The following is a 15,637-nucleotide window of genomic DNA, read 5'->3' as shown; positions in this document are numbered from 1 at the left end:
CAGTTTCTGGGTTGTGCAGATAGAGCTCAACATGATTAATATTATGTAGGATAAAAAGCTGTAAGCCAGGACAAAAAACAGAACAAAACCCTAACATGAATCATGACGCATGCAGTCTTACCATAGAAGCGATTGAAGCAAGCCCACACAAACTTGTAGTTGTGTGTGACCTTGTTCACAATAGCACCAAGACAGCTCACACAGTGCTGCACAACCTTCGAAGACAAAATATATCAAATTGGCCCGTCGTAAATGTTCATCTTTTATGACGTTCTGAGAGGTTTCTGTGAAAACTGCGAGCTGTAAATGAGAACTGACCGTCATGCCGTGCTTAATGATGAGCTTCATCAGGTCTCCCTCAATCGTGTTGAGGAAAGACTCACTTGGATTCTCCATCAGAGGAACAACAAGCTCCAGGATCTTGGACACGTTGCAGATCACCATGAAGTCATTCTGAGTCTAAAACGAAAGAGTGCAAACACATCAAGTTAGTCACTTGCTTCGGTTTGTGTTTCCACATGGCTGCCACTAGGTGGTGCAATAACACAACGAAATGCATAAGTGCGTCTACAGGTAAATTATATTTTAAAGAAAGAAAAATATTCCAGCAGTTCAACCAACAAATACTGGAAGTTACTTTTATTATATATACTCATCACCCAAGATGATGCATTTCAAGCATTTACATCTTTTATGTTTTACAGAAAATTAGAGTATTACTTAAGACTAAAACATAGGGCTTTTATTGCAGAAATATTTTGTTATGGCCAACACACACAGTCAGTGACACCCGTAAGAATTATCATCAACTAAAGGTCAACAATGAAGAAGTGGTGTGCGCAGGCATTTTAAGGGAAAGTTAAGTGGAAGGAAAAGCTGGGAGCTTTGCTTCCATCTTCTTGAAAGGATTGTTTGAGCATGTTGTATTTCTTGTGTCAAGCTGCTCCTGAACTAGACACCGGAGCAAACATGTCTTACATGGGCTACAGATAAAACAAAGAGGACTGTTGCTCAGTGGTTCTCTATTTTTTAGCTTTAAATAAAATTTTAATTTTCCTCTCAAAGTGTAATCCCAGCAGTGGTGAACTACAGAACGTAACTTGCTCGAGGTCCAGCGTGAGGCTTTTTATTAGACTTATTAATTTTCTTTTTTTTGTTTAGTTTTCTTTAGCTATAGCTCATAAATTTGACTAAAGCAAACACCTAAATATTTTCTTCTGTGTGATTAGTCTATAAAAAGCATGAGTTTCAGTTTATTAATTTAGTTACAGTTTCACTTTGAAATGAGCTTGAAGTAACTTTGGCAAATTAAATAAACAGATTAGTACTTACACTGCATTTGGTGTTCAAGTAGGGCTGCATAGCCATGGCGTGTTTAACCATTAGGTTAGGTCTGATTTTAGTGACCAGAAAAAGAGTGGTGATGCAAGCTACCACACGACCTGAGTTTATCCCCTTTTCTTCACAGTCTGAAAGGCACACAGAACAGAACGGGTTCATTGCAAGTCAACTTTTTTTTGGTTAAAATACATATTATTTCCATATTTCACTACTTTACCTGCAATAGATTCCTCGTACTTTAGTATATGTTCCACTAAATTGTCCACCAGCTGAACACAGGCCTTCTTAGTTGGTTTATATGAAGCATCCTCCTCTGATTTCAGCAGCTAAACAATCACAGACAAACAGTGATTGGATGTAATGGACGACGAGATGTTGACGTTTCAAACAAATTGCAACACTCACATTTTGCAAAAGCTGCTCAAACCAATCGTAGCCTGAATCTTTGCATGCCAACACCTGGAACCAAAACGAAAACGTCACAAGAGTTAAGAGTGTAACAGCGACATGTTTCCTATTTTGAGGGGGAGGAATGTAGTACGGACCACGTCTGTGATGTTCAGGATCTTTCTGTGCATGGCTTCTTCATCATGACTGGGCGTTGGGGAAAACCAGAGTTTCTGGAATGTCTCATTCACCAGTTTCTGCAAAGATACATGAGCTGAATATCTAATAAAATATTTTTAAAAAGCCCCAAAAGCCCCTTTTGCTAAAATATACTAAAATATCTTCGTAAATGCAAACCTTGATCCCTTCCTCGTCATTGACTCTGCGGATCATCCTGACACACATCTCTGTTATCTTGTGGAAATCTGGCAGCTCCAAGCAAATGTCTCGAAGAATCTTAATGACTCTTTTTCTCACACTGATACCTGTGTCCTGTAAATACGAAATAGATTTTTAAATACAAAATTAATATCCCCTGTTTCTTAAAAAAAATAAACATTAAAACTCTACACAAATGACCTGAAAAAAGTGAATCTACGATGCAAAATACTTCATGGTACAAGGATTCAAAGAATCGCTCCGCACTATGTTTTCTTTAATTATTGCAGTGACTTCATTTGATCCTGCAGGTGGCAGTGTTGGAAAAGATATTTCACCTCAGCTGAACTTTTCCACCTTAAATGAACTTTCTCAACAGTTTGCAAAACGTTCTACCTGAGACTCACACATAATGTTTTGTGTTTCTCTTCAAAAGCCCACAGCAAGGAACCAATGAATCAAATCTTTATAAAATCGGTGAACACAAACACCAAAATGGAAAGACAGATAAAAAAGAAATGTATTCGATTACCAGTATCCTCTCGATGAGCATGTCGTAGTACTGCTCGATGAGCTCAGGTCGACTGAGCACGAAGCGGCCAAGGAGCTCCACGGCTGCTTCTCGGACACTAGTGGAGTTATCCATAAGACGACAATGCACCCCACGCTGCATGTCCACCTGAAAAATGAATATAATTATATAGGAAAAAAGCTTCAATTATACCTTTTCACACAATCAACACATTGAGAATCGATCCAGTGCCCTATATCCATGATCAAGCACTAGGTGAGCAGCTTAAAGTCACTCACACGCTGAAAGTCTTCACATTTTATTGCATGATTACACAGTTGCACAAATAAAACACAAATAAACCTTAAACATAGTCATTGAGTTGTGTGTGCAGGTTTTAAGTGATTAAAAATTTATTTTGATTGTGGATTCAAAGTGCCAAACCTTCTTTTAGTATTTCAAGATGATCTTAAACATATTTTCTGAAGATTTTTCCTGGTTTTTCTGTGGACTTTGGTGGTTTTCACCCTCATTTTCAGACCACTTTATTTGTTCAGCCAATTAGCTATGGCCTGTAAACCCTTCAGCCATACCAAGACTCCAAAATGAAAACCATAAAACATTGTTATGTTCATATATATCATGCAAAGACCCAAATTTAAAATGGATCTTTTTGCAGTTTTTCACCAGCCTGTCATGCCTACAGATATAATTCCTTTTGTTAAATATTTGGAAAAACACTAAAGAAAGCCTGACAGAGAGAAAATAGTATTTCAGCATCAAAAAGATGGTTCCCCAAAATGAGTTGAAAATAAGCCAAAATTTAAAAAAAACAAAAAAACACGAAAAACAATTGAGGTGGCCTACGATATTTGATAAACAGCCTAAAGGGTTGTTTTCCTTAATCTGTCTGCGTTAAACTTTAAACTGAGTAGTATATGAGAATCTGCTAAGTGCACAAATACAAAACTGAAAAAGCATAAGAAATACATTTGCAGAAACTCACTCTTCCTAGTATGCTTGGATCCACCGCCACCACCTCCGATAAACACTTCATGGCTTTAGTTCTCACTGCAATAGCGCTCTCTCCCAGGACCCTCAGAATCTGGAACAAGATTATTTGAAAACAGTAGAAAATTTCAACCAAACGACACAATCTGACATCTCACTCTTGGTATTTAAAACAACCAGCTTACCTGTGATAAATAAATATCAAAGCTCTGCGCAAATGGCCTCATAGAGGCCAGATATCTTACAATCAGACAGGAGTCCTCGTAGTCTACTGTGTCAGAGCTTATCCTGCAATAAAAATAATTATTTTTTTTATCATAATGGGAGAATTACACATAAATTATCCCAGGTGAAGGAATACTTACTTTACAAAGCTGAAGTTTGATGGTGTTGTCCTGATGATTTTGCGGAGGAATTTTTTCCGTGCCTCGACCGTCTGCACGATCTCCCCGGTTGCGTCGCTGTCCGTGGAATGTCGCCGATACTTTGGATCGTCGTCGTCATTTTGAGACTTCATCGCTTTTTCGACCTCTACTGTGGTGTCTCTGTACCACTGAGCAATGTAAAAGTTCCTCGCAAACTGGATAAAAGAAATGCAACGATGTGATCGTCAACAACGGAACATTGGAAGGAATACAAAAGGAAATCACTGAGAACGGGATGTGGTGGTAAAGATAACGCAAAAACTTTACTAAATTGACCTTTCTTAGCAGTAGCATGTGCCAAACGCAAATATTTTGAAAAATAAAATCTTCCATTGGATTACATTCATTTATTGGAAAAAGAAATATTTCTCTATATATTACAGACAGTACTGTAGCCTATACCTACTTATCTTATTTTCTAGACCAATCAGATCTTCCGAAAGGTCTGATACTTTCTACATCATTCATTTATTTATTACCTTTGGAATAACCATCCAAAAGACCTGAAAGCAGGTCAAGTGCTAATTCAAAACATATATTTTTAGTCTGGCTGTATTTTTTTTAATCAATATTTGATGTAATTTTATTTGCTTTGCCTGGGTAAAGTAATATGATTTTAAGTAAATTTTTTCATCTGTTTTTTCTTCGTAAACACTAATTTAGATTGTATTGTGAATTAATTCAAACTGTTATGTCATATTTGTTGTCGTCCTGCGTCCCTGCGCCACCGCCAGCTACCACCAGAGGGGGGTTTCCCCAGCTCCCTTCCGACGCTCCACCCCACGGGTGTGCCACCACGCACCTGCCGATCATCAGATCATCACCAGGAGCTTAAGAGGAGCCACCTGACAACACTTCCTCGCCAGAGTGTTGATATCCGCGGTAACGGAAACTAGTAAGAAGGCCTTGCATTGTTAATTCTACGTGCTCTAACTATTCCATCTCCTCGCTCCAGGTTAAACCGAGTCCGAGAGCCGGATCGAATCCGAACCCTACCCTCTTCCTTCCAGCCGTCTCTTCAATATTTCTCTCCCCGAGCGCCAGGCTATGGAGAATTATATCAGGGAATCCCTAGCAGCCGGCATCATCAGGCGCTCCTCATCTCCTGTGGGGGCGGGGTTTTTCTTTGTTAGTAAGAAAGACGGGTCCCTCCGACCCTGCATCGATTACAGAGGGCTCAACCGCATCACTGTTAAGAACAAATACCCACTCCCCCTCATTTCATCTGCCTTTGAACCAGTGCAGGAAGCGGCTATCTTCTCCAAGTTAGATCTCCGCAACGCATATCACCTCGTTCGTATTCGCCATGGAGATGAGTGGAAGACGGCTTTTAAGACTCCTATGGGACAATTTGAATATTTGGTTATGCCATTCGGCCTTTCTAATGCTGCAGCAGTTTTCCAGTCCCTGATCAATGATGTCCTGCGCGACTTCCTGAACGTTTTTGTTTTTGTTTACTTGGACGACATATTAATCTACTCCCGTAATCTCTCTGACCATCGCACGCATGTCCGTCTCGTTCTCCAGCGCCTCCTCGAGAACCGCCTTTTTGTCAAGGCTGAAAAGTGCGAGTTCCACAGGACCTCGATCAGCTTCCTGGGATACATCCTCGAGGCGGGGCGGGTTAGACCTGATCCCGAGAGAATTAAGGCAGTGATTGACTGGCCCACTCCCAACTCACGAAAGCAGCTCCAGAGGTTCCTGGGTTTCGCAAACTTCTACAGACGCTTTATAAGAAACTTCAGCCAGACGGCCGCCCCGCTAAACGGTCTCACTTCCCCTAAGGTTGCCTTCTCCTGGACTGAGGGTGCGGATCGGGCCTTTAACAACCTCAAGAGGAGGTTCGCTCAGGCTCCCGTTTTGACCCAGCCGGATCCCCACAGACAATTCATTTTGGAGGTGGATGCCTCAGACACGGGGGCAGGAGCGGTTCTCTCTCAACACGCAGTCCCCGACGAAAAGCTGCGCCCCTGCGCCTTTTTTTCCCGTAGGCTAACCCCTGCGGAGAGGAATTATGACGTGGGGGATAGGGAGCTCTTGGCGATAAAGCTGGCCCTCGAGGAGTGGCGCCACTGGCTGGAGGGTTCCGAGCACCCGGTCTTAGTTTGGACCGACCATAAGAATCTTGCCTACCTGCAGACTGCAAGACGTCTCAATACTCGCCAGTCCCGCTGGTCGTTGTTCTTCTCCCGGTTCAACCTTTCTATCACTTATCGCCCAGGATCCAAAAACGTCAAGCCCGATGCGCTGTCCCGCCAGCATTCTCCGGAGGATTCCGAGAAGGGACCCACCACCATCCTCCCACCTAGTTGCACCGTGGGTGCGCTCAGCTGGGGAATTAGGGATCTGGTGAGGCGAGCTCAACAGAACGAGCCCGGCCCAGGGAACGGACCTCCGGACAAGATGTACGTCCCTTCTAAGGTACGGTCACGTTTAATTAAGTGGTTCCACACCTCTAGGTTCGCCGCCCATCCTGGAGTCAGCAGGACGATAGCGCTCGTCTCGCACCGCTTCTGGTGGCCCGCCATGCACAGGGACATAAGGGAATATGTTCTAGCCTGTCAAGCATGTGCCCGCAACAAGCCGTCTCATCGCCCGCCGGCCGGCCTTCTCCAGCCACTGACCATCCCAAGGCGCCCCTGGTCGCACATTGCAATCGACTTTGTAACGGGGCTTCCCCAATCCCAAGGTATGACCACTATACTCACTATTATCGACCGCTTTTCGAAGGCTTGCCACCTTGTTCCTCTCAGAAGGCTCCCGTCAGCATTTCAGACGGCGCAGCTGCTCGTTAAACACGTTTTTCGCCTACATGGAATACCTACGGAGATCCTGTCTGACCGGGGACCGCAGTTCACGTCACAGGTATGGAGGCAGTTTTGTCGCGCCCTTGACGCCAAGGTGTCACTCACTTCAGGTCACCACCCGCAGTCCAATGGCCAGGTGGAACGCCTCAATCAGGAACTCGAAGCAGCCCTCCGATGTGTCTCTTCCTCCAACGCTTCCGACTGGTGTAGATTCCTGCCTTGGGTAGAATATGCCCACAACTCGCAGGTCTCCACGGCAACAGGACGATCCCCCTTTGAGGTTTCGTTGGGTTACCAGCCTCCCCTCTTTCCGGAGGATGAGAAGGCCATCGCTGTTACCTCGGTGCTTCAGCACATCAGGCGCAGTAAACGCATCTGGTCCTCCACTGTCGCGGCTCTCCAGCGGACCGCCACCCTCACCTGCCGCTCGGCCAATCGGAGACGGACGCCCGCGCCCCAGTACCTACCTGGGCAAGAGGTATGGCTCTCATCACGTGACATTCCTTTAAGATCTGTCTCTAGGAAACTGGCTCCCCGCTTCATCGGCCCATACGTCATCGAGTCAATCATCAGCCCCACGGCCGTGCGCCTCCGTCTCCCTCCCAACCTCCGAGTTCACCCACGTTCCACGTCTCCCAGGTCAAGCCTGTCACCACTAGCGCCCTATGCCCTCCTGCCAGTCCCCCTCCACCCGCCCGGGACCACCAAGGAGGTCCGGTCTACACAGTTAGCAGAATCATGGACGCCCGTCGCCGGGGACGGGGGTGGCAGTACCTCGTGGACTGGGAGGGTTATGGTCCGAGTACCGTCAATGGGTTCCCCGTTCATTCATTTGCGATCCTTCCCTGATCGCCGATTACCACTCATCCCTGCCCTCGACTTCATCTGGACCGCCGGGAGGCGGTCGTTAGGGAGGGGGTGATGTTGTCGTCCTGCGTCCCTGCGCCACCGCCAGCTACCACCAGAGGGGGGTTTCCCCAGCTCCCTTCCGACGCTCCACCCCACGGGTGTGCCACCACGCACCTGCCGATCATCAGATCATCACCAGGAGCTTAAGAGGAGCCACCTGACAACACTTCCTCGCCAGAGTGTTGATATCCGCGGTAACGGAAACTAGTAAGAAGGCCTTGCATTGTTAATTCTACGTGCTCTAACTATTCCATCTCCTCGCTCCAGGTTAAACCGAGTCCGAGAGCCGGATCGAATCCGAACCCTACCCATCCGCCAGCCGGACCCGGATTTCTCTGACGAGCACCCTCGGGCTGGCCCCTCTCTCCCTCAGCTCCCCGGACTGGCATCGCTCTGGTTCCTGCTCCCCAGCCCTGACGTTTCTGTTCCGCCTCCCGTCCACAGTTCTCCGGATCTGTTCGTTAATAAACCTTTGATCTCAAGCTTTCTCCTGGGTGTTTTGCTGCATGTGGGTTCAGTATACTTCTAAAACCATGACAATATTTGTCTCTAGGGTCTCTTCATTTAGCGTTAATTTTCTGAGTTTTACATTTTTTTACATTTGATTGATATGAATACTTAAAAGCTCACCAATAAAGCTGGATCTGCATCAATGTTTTCATCCAGGAAGTTCAGCAGAGCCTTTTGGAGCTGCTGCACCTCATCACTGCCAGGAGTCTGTAAAGAGAAAAATACACCGTGAACAAACTGAATCATTTAAATCAGCCTGTTGAGATTGTATTAAACCTGTATTCCACCTCTTTAAGAATGCGGTCGATAGTTCTTTGGTCCATCTTGCAAGAGAGCGAATCTTTACGCAGGCTGGAGGCTACAGTGCCGAGGTAGTCGAGCGACGCCACCCTGAGTGCCATTTCTGTCTGCTTGTTGCTGAACTGGTGAACCTGGAGTGGGAAACGCATCAGAAAGGCGACGGAGTGAGGAAAGATAATTTATGCTACAAGGCGGCAGCTTTTGGAGCGACCCCTGCCACTCACCAGCAGTCTGCCCAATAAACTGAGCAGCAGCTCAGCAGCTGGCCACTCGGGCTTGTTGACAGCCGACAGCAGGTCATGAACGAAGTTCTCGAACAGAGGCCTGTAGTCGTCTTCTCCCTGTTTGCTGCCGCATCTGACACAAACAGCCTCTCATTATAAGATATTTTTGAACATCAAAGACTGTTTGGCAAAAGTGTTTGATACCTCTTGATGCTTTTCAAATGTAGTCAATTTAGACAATAATAAATGTTAAAGCATTTAACTGTTTGTCTATTCAATAGACAAACAAAGTAGCGAATAACTTTAGTGTAAAAAGGTGATACATGAAATTACAGGACATGACAACAGGGAGATGCTTAAATGCTCTGGAGTGAAGACAGAAATAAAGGCTTACTTCTTGAGAAACACAGAGAGAAAGTTCTGTGCTGTCCTCATGGCAGTTTCATAAGAGTTGGTAATGAGGCTATCTTTATCCACCTGCGACATAAAACCAAACATGTGAAGCAATTCCTGAATCGAGACCTTTGTTTCTCAAAAAATGGCAGACAAATCAGACGATTTATAGTCGGTACCTTCTTTTTCGGTTCATCCTCTGTCTCTCTCTCAGTCGGAAGGTTAACCACACACTGAATGAGTTGAAGAACGAGAGCCGAGACCATCTGGATGTACAACGGGGGTCCATCTGAATCACTGGTGTTTAACCTAAAAATATAGAAATCTTAGTATATGTAGGCTTTCGAAGTGTCACAGAGGCCATTATTTTAACTTATTCAGATTTTTATTATCTTTTCTTAAGTCAGGTACCTAAAGTTCCTGAGGCCACGTTTACTGGTGGGAAGTCGAGCAAGAGAGGCAAAAATCTCTTCCAGAATGAGCTGCCTGTGTTTCTCGTAGCGAGAGAAAACCTGCAGAAAAGCAGCAATTATTGAACTGAACGGCTCACACAGGAAACAAAAACACTAATTTATTGCAGGCATACTGCTTAAAACATTTTAACAGAAAGAGTCGACTCACTGCTGTCACCACAGAGATGGCGCATAGCTGCAGTTCATTGACATTCTCCACAAAAAAAGGCGTAATTCCGAGGTTCGACACCTAAAACGCCGGGGAAATAAAGCAGTCAGGAACGAGAGAGCTAACGAGAAAAAAAGGTGACACGAGGCCATGACTGAGAAGTGACACAGGGGAAGACGCCAAGTCACACCTGGAGAATTGTGGTGTCGGTGAGCAGCTGGATTTCAAGGAGCTCCGAGATGATGCTGATAATGTCGCAGACCTTGTTGTACAGTCCCACCACCACTTTCTGTTTGTGGGCAGAAGATTTTGGTCTCTTGGACTTTGAAGTGTGTGAGGCACCTGGATGACAACAGAAACATTAGGTAACAGCTGATGTCGGAAAAGGAAAAAAAAAAAAAAAAACACACTACAGACAACAGTTGGAATATGCGAGGCATTCAGTAATAACTCATAGCGCAAGCCAAGTCTTACATGTGTACAAGCCTGTCGCAATAAGCAATAAATAAATTAAATGCATGATCATTTAAAACAAGCTTAATAAATTTCATTTGGATGATTGTTTTACGTCTGCCTGTGACTTCAATTTCCATTTTATTTACTGTTTCGGTTGTTTTGTTTATTTATTTTGGATATTTAAAATGTTTTCCATCTCCAGTAGTAAGTGTTCTTTAGAAATTAAAGTGTATTGATCTTTAAGATCGACGTACTTGCATTATTATGCAATTCCTATACTACATATGAAAGTGGCTTAGAAGCACAATGTTATTGTTCACTGCAATAACTTTTAATTTATCATAGAGTAAAATTTGTTATTGTGACAGGTCTACATGTGTGTATCAGGGCTCCTGACCAAATCTCATACAGCTGCCATCAAAATCATAGTTGTCCGTTTAAGTATAACAAGAAAGTTTCACTGGAAAATTTTCAGATTTTTCTGGCGACACTGAGTCAATATATTTCGCAGCTCTAACAAAAAGAGATGTTGCTGCTGACCTCCGTGGCGATCCGCTCTGTAAGAACGGTCATACTGCGGGTACAGCGTGTTCTGCAGGTGGAACTTGGTGAACTGCAACACCCTCTCAATCACATCCTCTATATAAACAGCCTTTGGCATGTGTGGGGACGTCATTATGTTGAGCGCAGTCAGACAGGCATCTGCAGACTTGATCACCCTCTCCATGATGAGATCCCGCCACAAACGCTCCTCATCCATGGAGTCGTTGTCCTAGAAATCGATTTTGCAATGAATCATTACGTAAAAATTACAACGTATACTGATGTAGTATTGGTAATACCTACTTGACTCATTAAGGTGGAAAGTGTGACGCTGTCCTGAATGTTCTTCTCCAATATATTCAGAATTTTTACAAGTTTACTAGAAGAAAACTACGGAGAAGGAAAAACACACTTGGCTGTGATGCTTTTTTAAAAATAAATAAATAAAATCAACATTCGTGTAACCTTGCTGCAACGGCAGACTCATTTTACCTTGTTAAAGACGCCCATCGCTTTAATCCTGGTAGAATCGCTGCCAAGCTCATTTAATTGTTGCTTTCCAAGCAACAGCTCTTGAGGTATCTCATCATCTTCTGTTTGTGAAAGGAAAAAAATATAAATTTCTCAACTCCACACTCTTAACAAGTACCGGTTAGCTGGGAAACTGTGCAACGCTTCAGTCTTACCTTCGGCGGCGAGGTCTACGTCCTCAACGCTCTCGAGAATGTTGTCTACATTGGTTGCAAACCTCTTAAATGCAGATGAGTCCATCTTTTCTGTAAAATGATTGTAGATAATTTAGCTAGCAAACATGTATTGTTGTTTGTAAGAAATTTAAAGGACAGTGCAATGAGAAATTAGACTGATACCCTCTGTTGTCATTTTGGAATCGTACGCCATCTTGCTTTTCTGTTTCTTTATTTTTCGGGCAACTAAAAAAGAAAAAAAAAAGAAAAGGTTTTATATGTGATGCACAAGGGAAAAAACAACTCTTGAATATCAGCATTTAATTGACATAGACTGCAGGCAAAATGTAAAAAAAACTGTAAAAACTAAAACCTAAGTGAAAGTTATTCCAAACAAAAAGAATAAATTCAACCAAGTGCAGGAATGAGGCTTGATGTGCCTCACTCACTAACACTAGGTGTTATGTGCAATATAAATGTGTGCATTTAAAGTAAGAAGTTTCTGATTTCATACATTTAGAATGAAGAAGGGGGAATTAAAATAAAGAAAATATGCCAGATCTGCAGATTTTTTAAAATTCCAGCTAATGTAAGAAAAGTCTCACCATCATTCAGGCTCGGTGGAAGGGAGTCTCCATCCGAATCATCATTACTGCTCCAATCCCGATGGCGGCCACTTGACCCCCGGCGAGAGTTCTGGAAGCCTCCACTTCGCCGGTGATCCCTAGAACCTTTCTTCTCTTCGAACTTCCAAGACTTGTCGTGGTCTTTCTTTTTCCTTTTTCTTGGAGCTGAAACGCCAAAGGAGACAGAAAATTCAAATTAAACCCTTTTCGTGCTCTCGTTTTATTTAAAATGTGCCGACATTCCTGTTCTGCAATTTTTCTCCAGGAATGTTTAAGTAGACGTTGAGCATTTTTAGGATTTGATACTCACACTCATCCTCCGACTCAGACTCCAACTCTTCATCATCGTTGTCTTTCTCATCTGAGTCATCGGAGTCTACTACAGCATATTTGGATCTCTTATTGAGAGTACTGTGCTTTCGCTTATTCGCTCTCTCTGAAAACATAAAATGGTTTAAATTGTGATCTTGTTGCTCCACTTCTACACTTTCACATTAAAACAAGAATCATGTACCTAAAATGTGTTCCTTTTCTTTTAATTTGTCGTCACAGAGGTTAATAATAAAAATAAGTTAACGGCCTTAATAAGCACTATGCCAACCTTTATAAGGCAGAAATCCGACATGAGGTCTATTGGCACAAAAATAAAATTTATTTCTAATATCCAAAACGGAAAACTAAAAGCCAGTAAGTCTCCAGTAGTTCCATCCCATTGATATTATCTGTAATAAAGCTTCTCAGTTAATTTAATTAGATAAAATAGTTAATCTGCATGTAGGCTGATGAAGTAATGGTGCCACGACAGTGGTCAGAATTTTGTTATAGAAACATACATTTGAGGCTTTGTAGATGTAAAAAGGATGATGAATAGCTGATAACTTAATTCAATGGTTGCTTCATATCAGAAGTTTAATAAGTCTGAGGAAAAACAAAAAGGAGTTTTCAAATGAGGAAAAAAAAAATTATTTTAAGTTCTGTGTGGAAAAAAATAGTCTGGATTTAATTCTGATAAAACTGCTGTGACATTTTCTTAAACAGGCTGAAAAAAGCTCCAAAGTGACTGAATTACAACAACACTGTGAAGACACGTGGGTCCACAACTGTTGCCCTTGTTGCTGTGTGACACAACCATTTATTTTTCCACATATAAAATCATCATTTGGAAACTAAATTTTGCAAAGAAAATGGTTATCATTCACTTAGTTATTTTTTTTATAACTGATGATCTTAAAAGGTGTGACTAAAAAGCAAAAAAAGGAAAAGCTTTTTTTTATTATTTCAAGTTTCATTTTATAGTACTTTTTACACTATATTAGTGTTTTAGTGTATAAGGTTGTGGTAAACAGCAGAAATGCCAAAAATCATTGAAAAATTTTACTAAATATTATTTCTTATCATGGAACTGAATAAGTCCAGTCATATTAAAGGTTACTCTGATGAAACTGTCTGCACATTCATCAACGTAGAGGTTCCATAGAAGAACAATTAAATATGGCTCCTACCTCTGTCTGATTTGTCAAAAGAGGCCCAGTGTCTGGATCTGGAGCTGTGTGCATTCTTGGTTTCCTTAATGATCCTCTTTACATCTTCGATGCTTAGTCTCTTAACCACAATAACCGGCTTAGTTTTTTTGTTCAGGTTCTTCACCAGTGAAACTCTCTCTAACCGCACCAAAGGTTCACTCCAGCCATCTATTAGTTTGCCTTTGATTCGGAGATCTTTATCTGTTCCCTCTTTTCCGTCTCGCTTCAATTTAGGAATCACAAAATTCTTGAGACTTCCAGAATTGCCCCCCAGCAGGAACGGCGGGAACTCACTCATTTTCATCTCAGAGGCCTGCCGTTTGTTTGCAGCTTGGTTCATGTTACTGTCCCCACTTGCCCGTTGGTCCTTGTTTGAGGTGGTCTGGAGGCCAGAAGATGACGTTCTCTGCCGATCGTTAAGCTCAGCTGATTTTCTGCCTTCATCTTGCTTCAGTTTAGAGCTCTCGGCTTTAATTTGCTCCTCAAATGAAATTCTGTTGCCATCTCCTTCAGGCGGCGTCTTGTGCTTCTTGTTCTTTTCTCGGTCTCTCTCTCTGTCTCTATCTCTGTTTCTGTCTCTGTCTTTACCTTTGTCTCTTTCTCTGTCTCTCTTGCCATCTTTGTTTTGTTCTTTGCCCACCTCAAAGTTTTCATATTTGTCTCTATTTCTATTCCTGTCTCTGTCTTTCTCCCGATCTTTGTCTATATCTCTGGATTTTTCTTTTCCTCCAGGTTTTTCTCTGTCTCTGATTTTGTCTTTAACCTTGTCTTTTATTCTATCAACATCTTTGTCTCCATCTTTGACCACATCTATGGATTTGTCTCTTCCCCTGACATTTTCTCTATGATTGTCTTTGACCCTCTCTTGGTCTTTGCCTTCATCTTTGTCTCGTTCTCTAAGTTTGTCTCTTTCTCGTTTTTTTTCTTTGTCTCTGATTTTGTCTTTATCTCTAACTTTGTCTTTAACTCTCTCCACATCTTGGTCTTCATCTTTATCAGGGTCTATAGATTTGTCTCTTTCTCTGACTTTTTCTCCATCTTTGTCTCTGTCTCTAAATTTCTGTTTGAGTTTCTCCAGGTCTTTGTCTTCATCTTTGGCTCTTTCTCTAGATTTTTCTTCTTCTCTGAATTTTTCTCTTTCAATTGGTTCTTCTCCATCTCTAAATTTGTCTCTATCCCTAAGTTTGCTTTTAACTTTGTCCTGGTATTTGTCTTCTTCTCTGGCCACATCTATGGATTTGTCTCTTTCTCTGTTTCTGTCTCTGACTTTGTCTTTGTCTCGTTCTCTGGATATTTCTTTATCTCTGAGTTTTTCTTTGTCTCCATCTTTGTCTCTCTGTCTGTCCCTTTCTTTATCCTTGTCTTTATTCCTGCCTTTCTGTTCTTCATGTTTTGAGTTGCGATCCACTTTGCTTGTGGATTTGAGCGTTTCAGGTCTGCTGACTTGGGATCGATGACTGCTGTTGTTCTTTTCCTCTTTGTGTCGAAAGTCTGAATGCCTGTCCTCCTTCAGCCTCGTCATCTCCACGTGTCTGTCCTCTGAGTGCCCCTTGTCACAATCAAGTTTGCCGTCATGATTGCGCTTTGATTCAAGCTGGTTGTCCTGTTTTTGTTTATTGCTTTCTGTATATCCATCAGAGATATGCATCTGGGAGGTATCGGGAAGCTTTTTGATGATCCCAGGTCTGTTTTCAGTATCCGCACTTGTCTTAAGGCGACGTAAGTGATCTTCACACAGCGGTTGCTGTTCCAAGACAACTACAGGCTGTCCTATTACTCTCCCAGCTTGCTTCAGATCAATACTGACCATCAAGGCAGGTCGACTGGCACCATTACTCGCAGCACTCGACTTCTTGGGTGTCAGTCCGCTGATGTTGCTGCCCCCATGTAAAGATGGGCCTTCACTTGTCTCAACTCCGGGTTCCTGAGGGTACGTGTCTTGTTTTCGTTTTTTTAGTGGCTTGTCTGAAAAGAAAAAAGAAAATT

General features: G+C 42.7%; 1 protein-coding gene and 1 long non-coding RNA gene across 4 annotated transcripts in view; one reads left to right on the top strand and one right to left on the bottom strand.

Moving 5' to 3' along the window:
- Positions 1-15,637, bottom strand: part of LOC103473783 (nipped-B-like protein B) — a 35,242-nt gene that overhangs the window by 10,639 nt on the left and 8,966 nt on the right. For all 3 annotated transcript variants that reach the window (XM_008424272.3, XM_008424274.3, XM_008424273.3), the window contains 27 exons: positions 13,631-15,616; positions 12,439-12,564; positions 12,108-12,293; positions 11,686-11,748; positions 11,503-11,592; positions 11,309-11,409; positions 11,120-11,206; positions 10,814-11,045; positions 10,008-10,159; positions 9,818-9,898; positions 9,608-9,708; positions 9,376-9,505; positions 9,198-9,280; positions 8,804-8,936; positions 8,567-8,710; positions 8,400-8,486; positions 3,994-4,208; positions 3,814-3,916; positions 3,624-3,722; positions 2,639-2,785; positions 2,086-2,220; positions 1,887-1,985; positions 1,747-1,800; positions 1,559-1,667; positions 1,333-1,469; positions 319-459; positions 122-215 (listed from right to left, as the gene is read on the bottom strand). In XM_008424272.3, the coding sequence (XP_008422494.2) occupies positions 122-215; positions 319-459; positions 1,333-1,469; positions 1,559-1,667; positions 1,747-1,800; positions 1,887-1,985; positions 2,086-2,220; positions 2,639-2,785; positions 3,624-3,722; positions 3,814-3,916; positions 3,994-4,208; positions 8,400-8,486; positions 8,567-8,710; positions 8,804-8,936; positions 9,198-9,280; positions 9,376-9,505; positions 9,608-9,708; positions 9,818-9,898; positions 10,008-10,159; positions 10,814-11,045; positions 11,120-11,206; positions 11,309-11,409; positions 11,503-11,592; positions 11,686-11,748; positions 12,108-12,293; positions 12,439-12,564; positions 13,631-15,616 (5,115 nt within the window). The remainder of the gene's footprint in view (positions 1-121; positions 216-318; positions 460-1,332; positions 1,470-1,558; positions 1,668-1,746; positions 1,801-1,886; positions 1,986-2,085; positions 2,221-2,638; positions 2,786-3,623; positions 3,723-3,813; positions 3,917-3,993; positions 4,209-8,399; positions 8,487-8,566; positions 8,711-8,803; positions 8,937-9,197; positions 9,281-9,375; positions 9,506-9,607; positions 9,709-9,817; positions 9,899-10,007; positions 10,160-10,813; positions 11,046-11,119; positions 11,207-11,308; positions 11,410-11,502; positions 11,593-11,685; positions 11,749-12,107; positions 12,294-12,438; positions 12,565-13,630; positions 15,617-15,637) is intronic.
- LOC103473781 (uncharacterized) lies at positions 7,666-8,249 on the top strand. Its single transcript, XR_014090076.1, has 2 exons — positions 7,666-7,963; positions 8,037-8,249. It is a non-coding gene; the product is annotated as an uncharacterized LOC103473781 (long non-coding RNA).

This window comes from Poecilia reticulata, chromosome 12, assembly GCF_904066995.2.
Source record: "Poecilia reticulata chromosome 12, P_reticulata-male-v2, whole genome shotgun sequence".
NCBI lineage: Eukaryota > Metazoa > Chordata > Actinopteri > Cyprinodontiformes > Poeciliidae > Poecilia > Poecilia reticulata.
This window is presented reverse-complemented; position numbering and strand designations above follow the sequence as displayed.